Raw genomic sequence first — 21,329 nt, 5'->3', positions numbered from 1 at the left:
TTTTTTGTAAATTAAAATAAAAAGAAAAAACAAAGAGCCCAACTTGAAAGATGAGGCCCAACATGATTTGGGCCGAGCTCCGGCACCATCTTGGCCCAATATAATTTGGGTGCAATCCAGATTTCAATTTTTATCACACAATAATCCGATTTAAATTACTTAGCATAGAATTTTTCTTCATTTACACGCCTAATTTGCTTCCCAAAAAATGATTAATCTAAATTTTATATGTAATTTTGTCTTAAGAAAAAGCTTGTATTGAGGGACAACGAATCAAGACTCGGAACGGGTCGGATCCGAGTCCGACCCGTTAATTATCCTCGTGGCTCACGCACTCCGGTTAATTATCCTCGTGCCTCACGCAGCCACGTGTTCCGCTGCGCCACGCACGCGCACGCACGCGCACGCACCAGAGGCCCCCCATCTCTTCTCTTCACTGCTGTGCCCCTAAGCGGTGGACTCCGCAACCGAGTTCCTTCCGCTTCATAGTTTGGACTCCCAACGCCTAATGAAGCCATCTCCCATCCATTTCCCCAACTACCCTCATTCCCTCCCCCCTATCCCTTCTCTTCTCACTGCAGCTAGGCTTCTCCCGAGGTATGTAATATCGCTGGTCAGTGTCTCGCCTCCTTGTTTGATTCCTCGTTCTTTCGCGTCGGCAGGGTTCAGATGTCGTCTTCGGCTTTGCAACGCGCAGCAGCCTCGCCAACTATCCCTCCGCTTCCTGACAACCTAATCGTGGTGTGGCTTACGTTTTCCTTGCTTCGGCGAACGCCCGATTTGCTTCTTTGGTAAGCATGTTTTGGTGATCTGTTGATTTCGTTTTGCTCCCTGGCAGTTGGGCTGCGGCGCGGTGTCCGTGGACTATCTGGCGACGGTGGCCGCGTTCCCCAACCCCGATGACAAGATCCGTAGCATCAACCTCAAGGTATGGGTGCTTCTGAATGCTTCAATCGGTTGGTGGAGTTATTGTTGAACTTGGATGCAGATTATGTCGGTTGAGACTTGAGAGGATAAAATGCTGATTTTTTTTTTTTTCCTTTTTGGTTTCTTGCTTGGTATTGGGAGTTTGTTTGTAGATTAATTTATTTGATTCCGAAATTGATGCATAGGTTACATTTGGCCGATGATGGCAGGTGTGGTAGGGTGTCGTTTATGATTGATCTTTACTCATATAGGTGTAATAGAGGTGATGTGCCCAACCCCGAGTGGATATACCTGCAAGCATATCCTTTAAACGTACAAGGCACAAATAATCATGGCCATTAACGATATTTGACAGAGAACTAGATTTTGATAGTTACACAGATGAACTCTAACAAAATGATAATTTTGCTAGTCTTAAATTTACAGAGATCAAACTGATACCAGATGTTACATGAGAGTTTTGTGCACTTTAGCTTTCTCTTTGATGTCCACTATTGCTTTGTAACTATGGAATAATCAGTATACTCTAGTAACATTGTTGGGTACTTCTAAAAAATGATTCTTAAAACACTTTTATATCTTAAACACTGGTCTGGTGGTGGTGTACCAAACTCATTTACCAAAGGTAGGGGGTTCAAAATCTCATCCGATGTATTTTGAAGGTGCCGGCTAGCGTAGTTGATAAAGATTTTGAGAGTATATTGTAAGACCGTAGGCTCGAATCCTGCCTTCGTCACTCATCGTTTGCTAAAAGAAAAATTATTGTTGAGTAGGAAACTCTAAAATTGGAAATGCCTCTCTTAAAGAAATGATGCACCATATATCGAAGTGCAGTATTTTAAATACTGAACAGTGAAAAAGATACATGAAGATGGAGAACTCATCACATCAATTCCTTCGTTTAGTCCGTTCCTCATCTTATGGTGGTTATAAATCGAGATGCCTGATCACTCGGGATGGATTCATTCTCGCAATATGTTTATTGAGAAGGACCACATCACACACTCAATATATTATTGGACTGTTTTTCTATCTATCACAGCAGAAATATGTCCATCCTAGCCTGATAACAGATTGTTTGTTCAACATATCTAATGGCCTACTAATTTCCTAAGGAAAACATGCTTTTAGCATTGGCCTACCACGAGCTAAGCATTGTCAATGAGCAAGTAGACCAGCTTGATTTTTGTCAAAGTTGAGATGTGGTTATGGATTTTCATTAGTAGTGATATAGGGCCCATTTTCCGTCCAAGGGCATTGAGTGCAAAATAGACCAAATTAATGTTAAGCACACATTTACTGAACGCTGCAAAAGCATCTAAAGGAACCTTCTTGATCCTTTAAGATAGTTTGTTGTAACATTTTTTCCCTTTCGAAATTTTTGAACTTTTTGAAGATAGGATTACCTTTCTATAGGTTGTTATTGGAGTCATTCAAGAGCATCCCAAGCTTCCTTGGTATTTTTTGAGATTAGGTATTTGATTTATGAGTATAGCATATACATAAGATTTAATGAAGCTATCAACTTTCTTTGTGTTTTGTAGTCAAGATTGGGTACCTTAGCTTCTAAAGGAGTGATGAAACAACCATGTGAAGGAGTCTTATTGATCAGCAGCATAACCTATTAAATCCGTGTTGACAAATATGATCTTGTTATTAGTAAGTATTGTTGTTGTGATCAACACAATTGCACTGGTTTTAACAGATCATCCCTGAAATATATTTGTATGTGCCATGCCTACTCATGCCAAAGATACTAGCACTATATCCAAGCCAATTATTAGTATATGCTTGCTGGCTCAAGAGAATGCTTAAAAGGTATCAACAGGTGTTTATCCTGGAAATTACAATCCTTAATAACAAATAATTACTGCTATCTGGTTTAAAAGAAAGAATGTTATATTGGTAATGGAAGAGCATTGTTTGAGGAGGTAGCTACTGGATGCAATACATGGTGGTTTAATTCAGGTGATGATATCATGAAACTCAAAGCATAGATCTAAATGAAAGTTTTGAGCAAATGTTTGGAAATAATGGCCTAATTCATAAAGAGCTGTTAGAATGGACTTCTATGTAAAATTGTATTATTATAGAGGTGCAACATATGGACTAAGTTAATGGATGTAGGATTCATATATTATGGCAGTGGTGAAGCCTGAAATTTATTGTGGTGCATCTCCAAAAGTAGTCATGTGAAAGAACAAATAATAGTGAAAAGCAACATTGCTATGTGAAACAGAGAAGGAACTGACCTTTGCCAATGCCTTTTCCTAGTAGGCATAAGATTGAAGAGGAAGAATCTGCAACATGTAGTAAAACATCATGGATTTTTCCAGGTGGTCAGATTCTATGGATGCACGCATGAACAACCATAATAGGTGGGTGCGTGGCTCAGCAAACTGCAATTTTTTGTGGAGTTTGTCTGAAACCCCACTGAAGGCTCAATTGAGTTTGAAAATCATGCTGATAATTTGCTTTACAAAATTCTGTTTCAGCTGATTCATTTGCTCCACACTAGCAGATTTCATGATACCAAATCTAAAATAAGTAACACTGGATATTGACATTTTATTTTGGGTCACACTTTAATCTACTCTTTTGTTGGGAATGTGGAACTAGTGGAAGTCTACAAATCTAATTAGAAACTAACCATTCATGTCATGATCAATGGATTTAATAATGTGGTCTTATCAAATGCAGTCAAGCCAGGTTTGGGCTACTGCAATGTGGCAAGACCAAACTGTCTTGAATTGGGAAATCACAAGCCAATCAAGCAGGACCAACAGCTGCCCAGGTCTCTTGTTCCTTATTTTTCTTTCCCAAAAATAAAAATAAAAACCCCCGCCCTCAATGCCACAAAGATAAATGATATAGGAGAATTGTATATTCTTTCTAACTTTAACTGTTCATGTTCTCAAATTGTTACTCAAGTGTATCCTTATTGGTTTCTGAATATCACCATTTTCATCAGACAATGTGCATGATGATCTGATCATAAAAGTTCCTGACTTTTCTTTTCCACTATTCCTACTCTATCTGTTATTAATAAATAATAAATCCTTAGTCCCATCTGTTTGTACAGGTAGAAGGAGGTGGAAATGCTGGAAATGCTTTGACTGGTGCATGTCGCTTGGGTTTAAAACCTAGGGTGATTTCAAAGGTTTTTTTGCCTTCTGTTGTCTATTTCACATATATGTTGCTCAACAAATCTGATTTGTTCGTATTAGATTTTGTGATTTCCAAGTAAAAGAAAAAAATGTGCCATTGTCCTAAGAGGCTGGAATTTTAATATGCATTTATTTGCTGATCTGTTCCCATCTTCTGAAGAAGAAATTAATTTTAAATATTATACTATGATATCCCATGAGAACAGTTTGTGATTTCTGTTATCGTCTGATCTCCTAACTGTCTTTATCTGGTTATCACTCCAAGGTGGCTAATGATGCTCAAGGGAGAAGTTTGCTCGCAGAGCTAGAAGGAGATGGAGTAGATACTTCTTATATTGTGGTCTGTTGAGCATACGTTTGTCATAGATTAAGTTATTGAAAGATGTCTTTCACATCTCCGTGTACATTTTTCAGGTTGCAGAGGAAGGAAATTCACCATTCACGTATATAATAGTCGACAACCAAACGTATGAATTTCTCTTATGTTGTATTTGAAGCTCTACGTATGCTAAATGACCTTTTTGTACATAATCCTTAAATAGTATTTTCATCATATATGCAGTACTTCCATGGTTGATGGCACTGAATGAGTGTGTTGACTTTACATGGTAGAATACACATCTGAATATATTGCCTCACTTATTTTCAGTTCTTTCATGTGGGTCAGCGTGAAACTAATGCTTTAATCCTGGAATGTCTAAATGCCTGACCTTGCTTTTCCCTTTCTTCAGCATCATGTGTGAGACATGGTATGCTAGTATGGCTTGGACCCATATGGGTCCAGTATCTGAAATTAAAAACCTTGGATAGAAGTCTCACGTAGCATATATTTTGTGTGTGTGAATGCATATCTGGACATACAAGCACTTCATCATATACTAAAAAATCATGTATATATATATATATATATATATATATATATATATATTCAGAAATTAAATAGATATAGTATATCCTAGGTTCAAAACATGAATTAAAGAATGATATATATACCGTTTAGAAGTTTTTTTAGTGATATGAGATTATCTAAAACTGTAGGATATTGATATTATATTACAACTGACCATAGTTTTACGATGTTAAGATAATATAATATTAAAACTAGCAATAATACGGAGGAAAGTTAAACTTTATATGTGGCCACATTCAATGCTTGTGTTGAACGTACATGTGATCACATTAGTATATGTAGTTGTCTATGTGGCCACCTTTCATGTTTATGTGGTCCAGAGGCACATACAATGTTTATGTGGAGATATGTTCAAATTTAATTATTGTTTAGTTTACTTTCTTTTGTAGCATGAATGGCGGATAATTCTGGATCTTTTCAGGAAAACCCGTACATGTATACATACCCCTGGGAATCCTGCAATGGTGCCAGAAGAGCTTGCCCAGTCGAAGCTTTCATCTGCTTTAGATGGTGCGAGTCTTGCATACTTTGATGGACGATTATGGGAAACTGCTTTGGTTGTTGCTCAAGAGGTAATCATCAGCGTCCTAGCATTGTGGTTACAGTACTTTCTAAGTTTCTATTCTGTCTATGCTTTCTAACTCATACCATCATGATACAAGCTGAAGAATCTAACACTTCCAAAATATGTAAAATGGATCCATGTTACCATCAGGGTAAGTGTGACTGTCAAGTAAAGTTCTATGCAGTTGGAGCTAGAACGTGATATCCAGTTGTTTCTCATGAAACTGAAAGCCTTTGTTTCTTGCTATCCAAGGGTTCCAGTTCCCCTTTAACCATAGTCCTCGTCTTTCTCATCCAAAGCTATATATATATAACTATGATGACATGATGGTGAAGTGGACATTCATGTGGTCCTTTTTGCTCATTCCAATCTATTCACTTAAAAGTTACAGTTTGGCTTCTTCCCTATGCATGAACAGACCTATTCAGCTGAAACCATGTCACTTGCCATATATTAGCACGCTATTGTTGCAGACTCAAACTAATGTTTGTATACATTTATGCAGTTGACATGCATAATTCCTGCAGAATGCAAAAAATCTCTCTCACTGTTAATACTATCACAAATGAAATAGACTGGTTATTTCTCGCACCTCAAATCAAGGATTCTATTATACTTGGTGTGCTCAATTTAGCCTAATTGTTTCACCCTTCTGTTATAATTAACTATGCAAGTACAGTTTTCATATAGTTCCATATAGTTAAGGTGAATAGCTTTCTGGGTTTTAACACCTGGCCTGATCAAGATTGACTTGAAATAACTGTTATGCATAAATAAATGATTGAAATTTTGATTTTTGAACTACAGAAGGTTGGAAATACACGTGCATGATTGCCATCAACATGGTCGTCAGTACTCTATTTTAGTTTCTAGAATATGCATTTCTTGTTGCTGAATCCAACTAATTGTTTCCTATGAAAATTTTCAGCACAGGCAAGTCGAAGGAGAATTCCTATTTTAATTGATGCAGAACGACCTAGGGAAGGATTGGATGATCTACTTAACTTGGCAACTTATGTTGTATGCTCTGAAAAATTTCCCCAGGTAAGCATATTCTTTAAGCAAACTTAAACAACCCAGTAATTACGAAATCTAATGTTTGTTCAACTTCAATGAATTCTCAATATGCTCAAACAATTACATCCCCACTGTCTGATTAACACAAGTTATTTTAGTTTTCTCGAGCGAAGTATTGAAACATGTTCTGGGTCTTTTTATTCTGGTGATGCTCGTATTGTTTTCACTTATTTTGCTATGATCCTTTATGATTTTCTTTTGTTTGAAAACTTTTTGCTGAAGACATCTGTGCAAAGATGACTGTTGGCAGCTGACTCAATATCTGTGGTTGATTGTAGGTTACTCATCTCAGTAGATTTAGATTGTAGTATTAGGTTTCGCCATGTCATAATTGGGATGAGTAACTTCTCTGCATGTGCCATCTTGTTTGATTATCATGAACTCCTAGTGATAACATTAGAGAGTAAATTATTTCAACTTGTTGTATTCTTGATTATTTATGTAAACATATAGCTTCAATATGTTCTTCACCATAATTTCATCTCTCTGTTTGTAGACATCCCCCCTCTACCTGACAAAACTCAATATGTTCTTCACCATAGTGGTGCACAGCATTGCAATGGCAGCCTAAAAGTTATTGTTATCTTTCAATTTCTTTCTGTTGCATGCGTTAGCACAACTTGCCACTTTATAATGATAATGCTACTAACTGTTCTTTTTAACCAGGCTACCTGATGCTATGTAGCAAAACTTCATGTCAACTGTAGTTGATGATAGGAATACATGAAATGGTTGGGTAGAACGCCTCTTGTAAAATTCTTGTCTATAATGTACATGCACATTGCACCACTGCATTTTATGATTTGAATGATAATAATAGGCACTAGATAATAACAATAAGGCACCACCACTTGAAGTTGGTGCAACCAGTAGGCACTAGATAATAAGAATAAGTTTGGTACTTACTACTGCTCTGATTTTTTTTCAGGTGTGGACAAATGCGCCATCTGTTTCCAGTGCACTGGTCTCAATTCTTGTGAGGTTACCCAATGTGAAATTTGTTATTGTGACTCTTGGAGAGAAAGGTTGCATACTGCTTGAGAAAAGCACAACTGGTGAGTGCATGAACTAAGACACCGGCCTCTCGCTGAGTGGTATTGAAAGATCTTATCAAGTTTGGACAAACTTGACTGATCTTGATCATTGTGGAACTGAAGATAGTGACACCATTTATACACTTTTCTGTTATTACTTGAACAGAAGCTTCTGAAATGGAGAAAACTGAAGTAGACAGCTTACTGGAGTCTCTAAGGACCAAAGTTGGTGGAAGTTCTGGTATCCCAACTTGCATTTCATCTGAGGTATGTTCCTTCTGGATGACATGAAACTTCAAATAATTCACAAACACACATGCATATATATAATATATATATTTGTCTTTGCTGTGTTGGAGAGGTGGACCTCCAGCGGCACTTCCTATATTTCCGACAATTGCTGTCTACATATCTTTCAGCAATTAATGCTGAAATATTTCATGATTTGGCACCATCCATAATCTTGCCTGCATAAGAGATGCTAGCTAATGATAATCAAAATTTTGATTTCTGCTTGATATTATTATTCTAAGGTTCTACAACATTATACCAGGAAATTTTAGTTCATCTCCAATATTTTCTGCTGAACTAATTTTTTTCATCATTCAATATCCTTTGATTTTGTTTCTGATGTATATTCTATTCCAATTCCAGGCTAGCCTGAGAATTTGTGCTGATGGAATTGGTGCAGTAAATGGGCGGTTACATGTAGGAACTGCAGAGATCATATCTCCTACAGAGCTGATTGACACGACTGGTGCTGGAGATGCATTTATTGGAGCTGTTCTCTATGGTGTGTATTAATTTTTAGGATGCTTCCTATAGATAACTTGAAATATAAAAGCATATTAATATTGAAGATTCGTTTAATATTTGTGGACGTGCTAAGGAGACCTAATGTATACATCACAGCTTACAAGATGTGAAACTAGTGATACGAACAGGGAAAAGGGAGACCTAAAAGGACCTTGTTTATAAACTATGAATAAAGATCTAAATACTTTTAATTTAATTAAAATATTTAAATTTTATGTGATAAAAGATCCATATAGCAGATCAAAACAGTAGGGATATTACAGTTTTGTTGTCGTTGTCATATAAAAGCATGTAACATATATCTCATCCTTTATTTTCATCTCGATCAGTTCCTTCTTCTTTAGAGTTTTATTAATTAATTCAAGCTGCCTTGATTCTCTTATCCTCTGGTATTTGACACCTTCCAGTTATGGTTGAAATTATTTGAGTTTGTTCTATTTTTAAATTTTGGAATGGAATTGTTATGTTATATTGCCTGAAGAAAACATTAACATGTGGAAAGAAATAATGTGTCAATTCATCAATTTATGGGATTATAGTATACATTGGGTTGTCTGCTTAGCACAACCTAATGGTAAATTTGTGTTAAAAACATATTTTAGATACTAAAGAACAGGCATGGATCTGGGTTTCTAGATGCTTAGTGATGATTTTTCATAACCATGATGTTGGTCTCATTTATATTGCCAATACAGTGCTTTGGGTTTATTATAGTAGTTGTCATGGTTTTATATTGTTGAGCTGCTGTTATGCATACTCTTCCCTATGATTTACTGTTTCTTTATTGTCCTTTCAGCAATTTGTGCTGGCATGCCACCTGAGAAGATGCTGCCTTTTGCCTCCCAAGTGGTATGTCTCCTGTTCCTCTTTATTTTATACTCCAGTTTTCTGTCAATAAGACTTCTTTTCAAGGCATCATAAACACCAGCATTCCATCTGACAAACACACGTATTGGTTATTGTTAAATTCCTTGCAAGCCACATGCATCGAATATTTAGTGTGCAACTATTGCAGGCGGCTGCAAATTGCCGGGCTTTGGGCGCTAGAAGTGGTTTGCCCAGGCGTGCAGATCCAAGATTAGCTCCATTTTGGCTTTAGATTTTGTGTGTGGTGTTTTCGTGACATCTGGTTTGCTTTCTGCAGAAGTGGGCTGTATCGATTGTTGGCTTATGATGCCGATTTTTTGATAAATATTTACCAGCAGATCCAAAATCATGTTTTTGCCGTGTTACTAAGTATGAATCGGTGTTGCACCTATTCTTTCTCGATATTTGATCTTTGAGGTATTTATACTGTTGATGTTTTATTTTCAAGTATATTTTGTGTTATATTACTGATTGTATGTGAATTCCGAAAAAAGTAGCAGAAGCTATAGATTTTAAAATAATTATAGATATTTAAATGTTAATAAAAGAAGTCTCAGTTGATCAGTTAATAATATAGTCTCTTCCAATATAGATCTGATCTTAACAAAACTTCCTACCTTGAGCAAGTCGGATGCCTTTCTTATTAGAAGTTGAATTCTTGGTAAGGTTATGGATTTAAATGTGCTTTTTCTTTATTAAGATTCATAAACAATTCTCGCCTCTACAATTTTATTATATGCATTTCAATAAAAATGAAAATTGTGGTAATCTAATATCATGATAAAGTTCATTTAACGGAAGACGATGTTATTTGTGTTTGGAAGAAAAACAAACAAATTGGAGGATGAAACGACATTTAGTGTTTTGCAAATCCCATTGTTTGTAGGGAGACAACAGTGTTTCATATTTATTAATTTATTAGAGTTGCATCGATCAAATATAATTTGAATAATATTTTGTTAGATTTATTATATGTATGATCGATGCGCATGCAATTGCAGAGAGATAGTATATGCTTCTATATAACTTTTCCCTAATTATATATTACCATTTAGTTAGTCACTTTTAATATCTAAATTTTTATATTTTAAAAAGTTACATTGGTATTTTTATAATTACGGAAGTAAAATATTTAAATCTATTTATTTTAATGGTATCGATTTTATTAATAAAATATAAAAATAAAGAGTAAAATATAAATTTAATATTCGGATGGTGTTAGACGACATCAGAGGCGACGGATAGGGTAAGCGCAAGGCGAAGAGGAGGTGGATGGGGCGAAGGCAATCGTGAGGGTTCTGGCTGATAGCAACAAACGACGATAGCGGGATGGGTGAGTGCGAGGGGGAGAGGAGGTGTGCAGGGCCGAGGTGATCACGAGGTCTCTGGCCAACCGTGACAATGGGATGAGTGAGCACAAGTGGGAGAGGAGGCGGCAACTAGAGCCCTCATGATCACTCGTCCATTGGTAAAAGTTCTCATGATTGCCTTTGCCCTGTCCCTTCCTGACATCCTTCATCGCTCGTCTCTATCGCTCTTTACCAAATTCAGTAACAATGACAAAAGGGTGAGCGCGAGGGGGAAAAGCAAGGTGAAGGCATTGCTATAAAGGGTTGCGATAATGGGGGAGAGGAGGTGGAAGGCGACGATGAGTGCATCGAGGGGGAAAGGACCACTCAACAACTGCATCGACGTCAGCACTAGTTATGTCATCGTCCACCACCACCAACGTTATCTGTCACTATTAGAATATTAAATTTATTTTTTCAGTGATAAAACTAACGTCGTTAGGATAAATAGATTTAGTTGTTTCATATTCATAATTATATGGATGCTAATATAATTTTTTTAAATATAGGGATTGAAATATTAAAGATTAAAGATAACTAATTATATAAGATAATTTAGTGTTACGATGTTTTATTCTAGAATTTTAGAAGTACTTCTTTAAAATAATAAATGATGTGCCATTAATTTAGCGATATTCAAGTAGGGCAGCGGGTAGGGTTGCGTTCCTAAGTCCAGTCCGAACGCATTCACTGATACCGTGAAAACCCAATCCCTAAGATGGATATGGTTATGGTTTCTCCAACATCCGACCCGTTATCGCCTCCCTTGTTTATAATTCTCAGTAGCGGAAAGAGAGAGAGCACGAACAAAATTGATGAGCAGCATGGCGGCAGGCGGCGGCGAGGGCGAAGACGAACTCGTCACCCCTGGGGAGCTGCTCGGCGACTCCAGCGGACTAATCGCCGGCACGGGAGCCTATGTCGCTCCCAACGGTCGCTCTATCCGCGCTTCCCTTGCCGGCATCCGCCGTATAACCCCTCCCCAATCTGATGCTGCCGACCAGGTCGCCTCTCCTCTCTTCTCCTTCTTTACCCTTCTATCCTCTTTGGTGGTCAGGGATTTAGGGTTTGGGTCTATTACTGGAGTTCTTACTGTTCTTGGTTCGTTTGCTTCGCAGAGATCGACCGTGGAAGTTGTCGGGCACAAGGCCCAGGGTGCTGTTCCACAGCCCGGTTCTGTGGTTATTGCTCGAGTAAGCCTTCTTCCGTTTCCTTTTTCTTGTGTATTTGTCATCGTAAGTTCCTAGACGTGTTTTTTCTTCCCTTCTTCTTTAGTCTGTCAGATGCACAATCGGTGGATTCGCAATGGGATAGTATAGATTTCAGGTTTTGGGTAATAATTATTAGACGTAGAAACGTTATACTTGGTACATTAGGCTTCAATTGCATATCATGCATGACAGCGGTTGGTTCCAAGATAGACTTCGCAGAAGGTGCGGCACTTGATTGGTCAAGTTACTGAAGTTATTCACAAGCATAGTTTGTCATTGATAACTCTAATGAAAGAATATTATAAGGTGTGGTTGTAAGTATTGAAGCAATAAAGCGAACTTTTTTTTGTCACTGTACATTTGTGGTTACTGATAAAGCACTGGTATATTTGAATTTTCACCATGATCATATATCTGGTATATTTAATTTTTAAATCAATGATATGATGTCCCGCTACCTCTTTTCAATCCAAAACTCATGTTATTTGCTAATGATCATTGATCCTTAGGATGTCTACTTAACAGGTTATACATGTGTAGAGTTGATTAAAGAAAACAGGGTAAACACACAAGGACTTTTATTATTGTATCCATCTAGCTCTCCATACAAGTTCTTCAGTTTACACCCAAATTCTCTTACAGATATTTGCATATTCATTTGTCTGGAACTTGATCTTGAACTGTGGTTGGCAAGATGCAAAATGTCACTTACCATTTAGGCTATTAACATCACAATCTTAGTGGAAAGCACCACAACACCACCTTTCTGGTAATCTATTTGAAAGGACTCTGATGCTAAATTTTATTAGACATAAACCATTCCTCATAATATGGAATGTAAGTAACTTTGTCAGATCAAGTTTTGCAAACTGTGATATTTCTGTTTCAGCTTAGTTGTATTGCCTTTTTACTGACTGGAAAATCCATATTTTATTTTCTCCTTGTGATATTTTGCTTTAATTCCAAACCAACTTACAGGAGTTCATCATCCTGTTATTCCAGCTGCATATCAAAGAAATAAAATTTATTTATATGTGGATGTACACATTTTTGTTGCACTCACAAGTATGTTACTGTTTTTCGTCAGGTAACAAAAGTGATGGCCCGTATGGCATCAGCTGATATAATGTGTGTTGAGTCCAAAGCTGTGAGGGAAAAGTTTACTGGCATAATTAGGTAGCTAAGTGTTCTATACTTGCTAAAGCTAACAACTTTTTTTCCTAAAGTTTCTCGCTAATAGCTGCAATATCTCTTTAATTCTTACTGATCTTTGCTTTCGCTATTTGATTGATCTACAAAGTCAACTTCATTTCACAATTATTGATTGTTTTGTTCTCCTTAGTGTCATCAGAACTTGCATGCTTGTCTACTTTGCTATGCTATGATACTTTTAAGATAGATTAAGGTAATCCTCTTATGAACTTTTCATTTCAACTTTGAATGTCCAGAATCTATGGCAACTAGAAGAGACAATCAGGATAGCCACTGACTTTATTCTTCTCCTGTGTTTCCTTAAGTTAAGTATTTGTTTATTCTGTGCGAAGCATATACAATGGCAGTAACTTGTATCTCTTGTTATTTTCTTTTTAGTTATATTCTCCCCCTGAGCAGTAGTTGTGCCTGTTCTATAATCTACTGATTTCGTTTTGAACTTTTATATCCAGTATGGATGATAACAATAAGGAAACTTTTTCAAGCAAATATAGGTCTCATAATTATTTTTGAGCAAAGTTCACTTAATTTTGTGATCTGAACTTCTGTGACAACTTAGTTATCAACTAGCCTGGGCAATATTACATGATGGGTCTAACCTAATGCACAAGAGGTGGCCTAGGCATGTAGGTGATAGACAAGCAACCTTGCTAATATCAAGTCAATCAAAAATACTACATATATATATGTATTATCAATGTTTTAAATAATTTTAGAAAATGTTTCAGGAGGTTTACTTACAGATATATGATCATATTGTGTAATTACTGTGATTTGGGATAGGGATGCTACATGATTTATCATATGAAAGGTAGCAAGGTGCCTCTGTAACATAACAGCAATAACAGTGTACCAATTTGTTTGATATATGCTACCACAATAATAAGACTTCAATTATTGTTGCAGTGTTATTAATTCTTGCTGTAACAGGCAACAAGATGTTCGTGCAACTGAAATTGATAAGGTGGACATGTACCTCTCTTTTCATCCTGGTGACATCATTCGAGCTCTTGTTGTATCCTGAAGCACTTTGCATCTCATGTTACTTATGCAAATCATTTTTAGTTCATTTGTCTTGTTTTATTTTGTTATACTATGATGTCCAGGATACTTCTTTCTGCTAGTATTGGTATTGCTGTGTATGCAGTCATTTTGTGTACTAAAGACTTTGCAAATGCTGACCTTGTTGACTTGGTAAATGCCCATTGCCCCACAAAATTTTGTGGTGGTCTTTGAAACAAAATTCTGTACGGTACAGTGGATCAATTAAAAGAGACAGGCATCTTCACCTAGTTAAGTAATAGATCTTACTTTTGTGGGAAATAAGGGATAGGCTTCTTGACAATTTTGAAGTCAGCTCTATGTCCTGACTTTATTTATTCTGGCTGTAGATTGAATTATAGATTTATAAGCAGTGTCAGATGTTATTAGGAAGTGATTAATTTAGAAATTCTACTGGTTATATCTTTTAATACTATTACATTAGCTAATTGGTTAAAGAAACTACTCAATGAAAATAAGAGTTTGATCTTAAAGAAATATAAAATGCACTAGAAGTTCTTGCACCTATAGCAGCCAGGGTATCACAAAATCTCTCTTGCCTTTCATTTTAGTGAGGATAAATAAATGTTATGGGTAACTAGTTAGATGGCATTTGGAATCAGAGGTCTTTAGATAAATTTACAGGTTTGACAGTGAAAATTGAATTAGCAGTTGTAAAACACTCCGAAGAATACAAGTACGAGTCAACTAGAAAAAAATAACTAGAGAAATTATATTACCTAAGATTTTTATGACATTGCTGGTAATTTGGTAATTATCAGAGAGACAGTGCATGCAACAACTCGTAGAATTTTATATTGTAAAAGAAGTGAGGGCAGTGGATAATTTTTAATTAGTTAGGTTTATGGCCATTGTTGGATTTTTCTTATCCTAATAGTCACACAAGGTATACAACTCCTTTAGATCATCTAATGCATTATTTGTTGTTGCTGGTAGAATGTTTTAAGAACTTCTCAGCAGTTTCATATGGCATGATACAATTTTGTTTGTTTGTTAATCCAACTTATGCTAGATCTTCTATTTTTATGAGTTCATTTGAATCGGACCACAGTGATAGCGCTCTGTGTTTTTATTGATATCATAACTGTCTCACTATATTATAATTACTTGCACTTATCTTTTTTTATCATTTTCTGATAAAATCACATGAAAATTAACTCTGGCTTTAAGCTTTCTCTTGGAGATGCAAGGGCATATTACCTTTCTACTGCAAAGAATGAACTGGGAGTAGTTTCTGCTCAAAGCATAGCAGGTACAATGTAGAACTCTAGAAGGGAATTTCTGTTTTAATTTGATGATTTAATTCCTTTTCTAGATAAATATGAAGCTAATTTTAGCTACCAAAATTTAATATTACTTTGATTAGATTGCAAATCTCTGTTGCTTCAGCTGGCTGTATATATAATTGACAACAATCACTTACTGCAGTTATCTTGCTCCCTAATCTTAATTATCGCATCCTTTTCTTCACATATGTGATTGCCTATATTCAATTACTTTCTAATATAATCAATTGACAAAATTCAATTTCCTCTAATTGGAAATGTAATTAATAAAAGATAATCCAATTGGAAACCAATGTTATTGATTTGAATATTAAAGACATTTTAGCTAATTTACTCTGGATTCAATGAATTATTGAACCCATGCAGGTTCTATCAACTAATCAAGCCAAATTAATGAATTATTCAAGCATGGTTTTCATTTTGGGTACAAGACCTATGTTGATGGTTGGACCATTATTAGTCTAGTCCGTTTTGGTGTATAGACATATGGTATATTCAATCATTAGCAAGTATTAAAGCTTGGAAGATGTTTTTGTTCTTCATTCTGGTTTGACATTTATTTGTCTATTAGCCTAACATGTGCTTGTTAGGCATGTATGCCAATGTTAAATCTGGTTTCAATTTCCAGTCTAGTACTAATTTCAACAAGCTATTGGACAGATACAATTTTCACATGTATTGAGCTATATTTCAGTTGTTCCATACTGGTCTAATCAATTAAACTGATAGTGTTCATGCCACTGTACTTTTTTAATGTCCTGTTTTACACAAGAGAGCATTATGAAAATTGTTTGTTGAAGAATTAGAAAATGCAAGTTTGGTAAATAATTTAGTTTAATTGATTAAACCAGTATGTAATCAATATGTAATCTTATATAGAAATATAGAGGGCTAATTACATATTATCCCCTGTAGTTAGACCTCCTTAGTATTCCGGTCCTTAGACTTCAAAAATTTATATTGGAATCCCTATAGTTATGAAAGTGAAACATCTAGTTCTATTTATCTTAATACCATCGGTTTTACCGACAGAAACATGAAAACAATAGGCAAAAAGATAATTTCAATGGTTGTAGTTGGTGATGGCGAACGACGATATCGCTGAGGGTCACAAGTGGATGTTGTGGATGAGATGAGCGACGACGAGAGGTGAGGGCTGCTCTGCATTTGCGTCAGTACTGATGTAGATGTCGAGTGACCCTTTCATCGCTAGGCAATTGCGTCGGCGTCGACGTAGATGTAGAGTGACCCTCACTTCTTGTTGCCGCTCTGTATATTTTACATTAGCCACCCGTGGCCTCCAACGGTGCCACTGTTCGCCACCACCGATGTTGTATGTCATCATCAATCGGAACGTTGAAATTATCATTTTGCCTATTGTCAATCGGAACGGTGCTACTGCTTTCGTCAGTAAAACTGATGGTGTTAAGATAAATGTAGCTAGATGTTTCACTTTCGTAACTATAGAGATTCCAATATAAATTTTTTAAGTCTAGAGATCGGAATGGTAAGGAGGTCTAACAATAAGGGGTAATATATAATTAGCCTAAATCTAGATACAGTACAAAGGTCACACCATGATTATCATGGTTATGCTAAAGCAATGTCATTTGAAGTTATAGAAAAAAAATGATGTAAGCTGGGGACCCCATCTCTTGCTGGGCCTTCATCATAATAGTCAAAGACTGGTTTTGCCTAATAATCACATTCGATTACTTAAGCTATATGATTTAGGATAGCATGATAATAAAAGTTTGGGAATGAAGACTGACAGCAAGTGAAGATCTCAAAAGGACATCAGAAGCAAGAAAATAATAATTAAGGATGTTTTTGTGTGTGTGTGTATATATATATATATATATATATATATATATATATATATATATATATATATACACGGGGTCAACTAGCCTAAGGGAATTCTTAAATTTATCTTCTTTTGTGCGAATTATTAGCTTCAAAACATGCTCGTAGGCTGTTTTTATTTGGTTTTGCACCAAAGGTTATCTTATATAAATACTTTCAATGACAAGTATGTAGCAAATTATGTTGTCACTAGATATGGAACACTTCTATTATGATTACTTTACCTACTTGCTGCCATTTGTTGGTGCAGGTGAGTGTAGGATTTAGATTTATATATGTAACACATGACTTGCATGGCTTTAGTCTTACGATTTTTAGTGTCAATTTACAAGAATAAGGGTGACCTACAAAATTATTCAAATTATAGAGGAATTAAATCATGAACAGAAACTTTAAGAAAGAGTTATTAAAAATAGGATAAGATTTGAAATAAATATCTTTAAAAATCTATTTGGTTTTATGCTTGGAAGATCAACTATAGAAGCTATATATTTATTAAGACAATTAATGAAAATTGTATAGAGAGAAAAAGAAAGATTTACATATGATTTTTATTGACTTAGAGAAAGTCTATGATATGGTGGGTTCCTAGAGATTTATTATGATTGTTTTAGAAAAAAAATGTGTATCCACTAATTATATTGATGTTATTAAAGATATATATGATAATATAGTTATTAGTGTTAAAACTATAGAGAGTGTGTATGATGAATTTCCTATTAGTATAGGATTATATCAAGGATCTGCATTAAGTCCTTGTCTTTTTATATTGATAATGGATAAACTTATTAGGCATTTACATGATAGACATCCCTGATGTATGTTACATTATTTACTGATGATATTGTCTTAGTTTATGAATGTCTAAATAAAATTAATTATAAACTTGAGTCATGGAGGTTATCCATAGAAACTAAAGGTTTCAGATTAAGTATAACTAAAACTGAATGTATGAGATGTAATTTTAATAATTATATGAATAAATAAGAAAATATAGTTAAGTTGAATGGATAAAAAATTTCTTTAAGTAAAAGCTTTAGGTATCTTGGATTAATTATTTAACAAGATATAAAGAGTAATGAAGATATTATTTATAAAATAAAAACATGATGGTTAAAATGACGAGGAGCGTCAAGAGTCTTAAGTGATCATCAAATATCTTTGATATTAAAAAGATAATTTCGTAAGACAATTGTGAGACCAATAATGCTTTATGAATTTGAGTGTTGGACAATTAAGAAATAACATATACAAAAATTTTATGTTGTTGAGATGAGAATGTTAAGATGAATATGTAGAGTTACTACGAAAGATAGAAAAAGAAGAGAAAATCGTTTAAGATGGTATGAGCTTACGAGATCTCCGGATGCAATAGTCAGAAGATGTAAAATGATTAATATTAGTGGTACAATGAGAGGTGGAGGAAGATATAAAATGATTTTAATAAAAATTATAAATAAAGATTTAAATACTTTGAATTTAACTAAATATACGACTTTTTATAGGTTTCAGTGGCGGCAAAAGATCTATATAGTCAACCCAAAATAGTTGGGACTTATGCTTCGTTGTATTGTATTTGTTGCTATTTAGAAACTATGCTCTTTCAATCCCTACAATAAATTGATGGCATAAATAACAGTTGTGTGTCGCATGATGCATTAAAGCCAGGAGTCATACAAAATTTAGCTGATGAACTTTTTCCGCGATATGTTGTCCAGGTGCTACCATGGTTCCAATCAGTTGGACGGAGATGCAATGCCCATTGACTGGCCAAGTTGAGAAGAGGAAAGTTGCAAAGGTTGATTAGGCTTACTTCGATGGTGAAATTGCTAAACCACAACTTTTTCCTCAGAAAAAGTCCTTCAATTTCCAACTCAAGCAACTTGCAATATGGAGATCCTTACTCTAATTGGCACTATAATTAGTGGAATCACTGTTAAAGTTGTCCAACCCAGACTTTGATATACCTGCCTTACATTTATGTACGCTGCCCTGTTATATTCATGGTACCCGGCAGTTGTGAAACAATCTGTCTCTGCCATTAAAGCTACAACTTCTTTTCTCGATGAAGGAATATGTACAGGTATCTGAGGTTATTTTACAAAGCGAGAATACCTTATTTTCTTTAGATTAATCTTGGATTACATGCTTGTTTGGCGGCTTTGATTGACAAATGGAGAAACAATTGCTTTTCTCTTAGAGCTATGATGTCTGTTGTCGTTGGAATGGCAATGAGATCTCTTTAGGTTATTGGTTTTTCTTCTGTTTTTGCAGATTTGTGGACATCAGATGTTGAACTTAATGGCAGCTTATGCTGTGTGGGTGTGGCATTTGGTCAGTTGTGCCCAGTTGATGGTACTACTATGCTGTTGTGAGTTCATCGCCTGAGATTTCTGGCCCAAATACGGTATGCTCGCCCGCCCTTCCTGAGATTAATTCTGATGTCAATGTGATAATGATAGGTTATGTGCTTCCCATTGATCAAGAATTCGTATCTTTGATATGAAGTCTTGATCTTGACAAACTATTTTCCTCGGGCGGGAGTTGATGAACCCATCTGGTGTATGTGAAAAGGGAAAAAAAAGGCTTTTGGTGGTGTTGGAGACAAATGATCGTAGGCAATAATTATCGTGATCGATGGTTATGAATAAATGATGGTGATGATGGTTGATAATGAATACTGGAGATGACATTGAAAGCAACGAAATGACCGTAGGTGTGTGAGCATCTTGCCTCGTAAGATTGCTTGTCTCAGGGTGTTTACCTGTGTTGAGAAGGATTTCTCGACCGAATTCCTCTTATGTCCAAGTTAGTAATTTGATATTCCTAAGTCCAGGTTCGAGTGGTCGAGCAAAAAGATCCTTTGTCTTGGGTTTAAGATATGTCTTTATACCTGATTGTAAAGAACAATAAGGAAGTTTGTGATTGTCTTTCTTATCATGATAAACAAGAAGGAAGCTTGTCTGTTATGAATCTTCGTTCACGTAAATAGATGGGTGGTGGGTGATCTGAATCTCCCGTGGCAATCACGTGTTGGATGATGGATAGTTAATAATGTATTCACTATCATTTGTCATCCTCCCCCGAAGGAGTGCTTTAAGGTTCTCGCGAGAGGAGCTCGAAGTGCGTCATTAGTTCATTCGACATGGGAGCCGTTTGGGATCTTCTCTTGCGGATTAGGTTTTTTCGACATGCATTTTGAGAAAATTTTCCCCTATGCCTTTGTCGTAGTGGATTTCTACTAGTACGAGTTGGGTTTTCTCGACTTACATATCTCGAGCACATTTTATCCTATGCCTTTGCCATAGTGGATGTTTGCTGGTATCAATTGAGTTTTCCTGACTTATACATCTCGGACACATTTCGCCTTATGCCTCCACTGTAAGAGATTTCTATTGATACGGGTCAAGGTTTCTTGATTTGCATACCTCAGGCACATTTCGCCATATGCCTCCATCGCAACGGATTTCTTATGATATAGGACGAATTTTCTAAACTTACGTGTTTTGGGCATATTTCGCTATGTCTCCGCCATAACGAATTTCTTCTAACACGGGTCAGGTTTTTCCAAGTCATATGCCTCGAGCACATTTCCCCATGTGTCTTCATCGTAGCGGATTTCTTCTTGCGTGGGATAGGTTTCCTCGACTTACATGCCTCGAAGCACATTTCACCGTGTGCCTCCGTCGTAGTAGATTTCTGTTAGCGTAGGTTGGGTTTTCCCGACTTACATGCCTTGAGTACATTTTGTCCTATGTCTTCCCCATAGTAGATTTCTTTTGGTATGAGTCAAGTTTTCCCGGCTTACAGGCTTCAAGCATGTTTTGCCCTACACCTCTATCATAGTGGATTTCTTTTGGCATAAGTCAGGTTTTTCTGATTCATATGCCTCAAGCACATTTTGTCATGCACCTTTGCTGTAGTGGATTTCTACTGGCAAGGGTCAGGTTTTCTCAACTCACACGCCTCCAATATATTTC

General features: G+C 36.0%; 2 protein-coding genes across 6 annotated transcripts; both read left to right on the top strand.

Moving 5' to 3' along the window:
- The first annotated feature begins 439 nt into the window (after window positions 1-439).
- On the top strand, window positions 440-9,796 carry LOC135582988 (uncharacterized). Of its 4 annotated transcripts, none has more exons than XM_065105481.1 (13): window positions 440-597; window positions 663-741; window positions 839-928; window positions 4,010-4,087; window positions 4,360-4,434; window positions 4,509-4,561; window positions 5,426-5,576; window positions 6,503-6,613; window positions 7,575-7,701; window positions 7,850-7,947; window positions 8,335-8,473; window positions 9,293-9,345; window positions 9,512-9,796. In XM_065105481.1, exons 1-13 carry the CDS (start codon window positions 509-511, stop codon window positions 9,593-9,595), a joined length of 1,227 nt encoding a protein of 408 aa, XP_064961553.1. In that variant the 5' UTR covers window positions 440-508; the 3' UTR covers window positions 9,596-9,796. The 4 variants fall into 4 exon arrangements, with proteins under 4 accessions (XP_064961553.1, XP_064961495.1, XP_064961614.1 ...); XM_065105423.1 differs by having other exon boundaries at window positions 7,847-7,947; XM_065105542.1 differs by having other exon boundaries at window positions 7,847-7,947; window positions 9,475-9,796.
- A 1,672-nt stretch (window positions 9,797-11,468) lies between these two features.
- On the top strand, window positions 11,469-19,477 carry LOC135582985 (uncharacterized). 2 transcript variants are annotated; one of them, XM_065105336.1, is made up of 6 exons: window positions 11,469-11,716; window positions 11,831-11,905; window positions 13,011-13,099; window positions 14,066-14,150; window positions 15,368-15,449; window positions 19,068-19,477. In XM_065105336.1, the coding sequence occupies exons 1-6, from the start codon at window positions 11,528-11,530 to the stop codon at window positions 19,154-19,156; spliced, it is 609 nt and encodes a 202-aa protein (XP_064961408.1). In that variant the 5' UTR covers window positions 11,469-11,527; the 3' UTR covers window positions 19,157-19,477. The 2 variants fall into 2 exon arrangements, with proteins under 2 accessions (XP_064961408.1, XP_064961336.1); XM_065105264.1 differs by having other exon boundaries at window positions 11,492-11,716; window positions 14,042-14,150.
- Window positions 19,478-21,329: the final 1,852 nt, after the last annotated feature.

The sequence above is a fragment of the Musa acuminata genome, chromosome BXJ1-1, assembly GCF_036884655.1.
Source record: "Musa acuminata AAA Group cultivar baxijiao chromosome BXJ1-1, Cavendish_Baxijiao_AAA, whole genome shotgun sequence".
Taxonomy (NCBI): domain Eukaryota; kingdom Viridiplantae; phylum Streptophyta; class Magnoliopsida; order Zingiberales; family Musaceae; genus Musa; species Musa acuminata.
This window is presented reverse-complemented; position numbering and strand designations above follow the sequence as displayed.

Coding starts and splice junctions, on each gene's coding strand:
- LOC135582988 (XM_065105423.1), top strand. CDS start 509: ATGAAGCCATCTCCCATCCATTTCCCCAACTACCCTCATTCCCTCCCC. Junction 742..838: donor TTCCTGACAACCTAATCGTG/GTGTGGCTTACG, acceptor GCTCCCTGGCAG/TTGGGCTGCGGCGCGGTGTC. Junction 7,948..8,334: donor CAACTTGCATTTCATCTGAG/GTATGTTCCTTC, acceptor TTCCAATTCCAG/GCTAGCCTGAGAATTTGTGC.
- LOC135582985 (XM_065105264.1), top strand. CDS start 11,528: ATGAGCAGCATGGCGGCAGGCGGCGGCGAGGGCGAAGACGAACTCGTC. Junction 11,717..11,830: donor AATCTGATGCTGCCGACCAG/GTCGCCTCTCCT, acceptor TTTGCTTCGCAG/AGATCGACCGTGGAAGTTGT. Junction 13,100..14,041: donor AAGTTTACTGGCATAATTAG/GTAGCTAAGTGT, acceptor TTATTGTTGCAG/TGTTATTAATTCTTGCTGTA.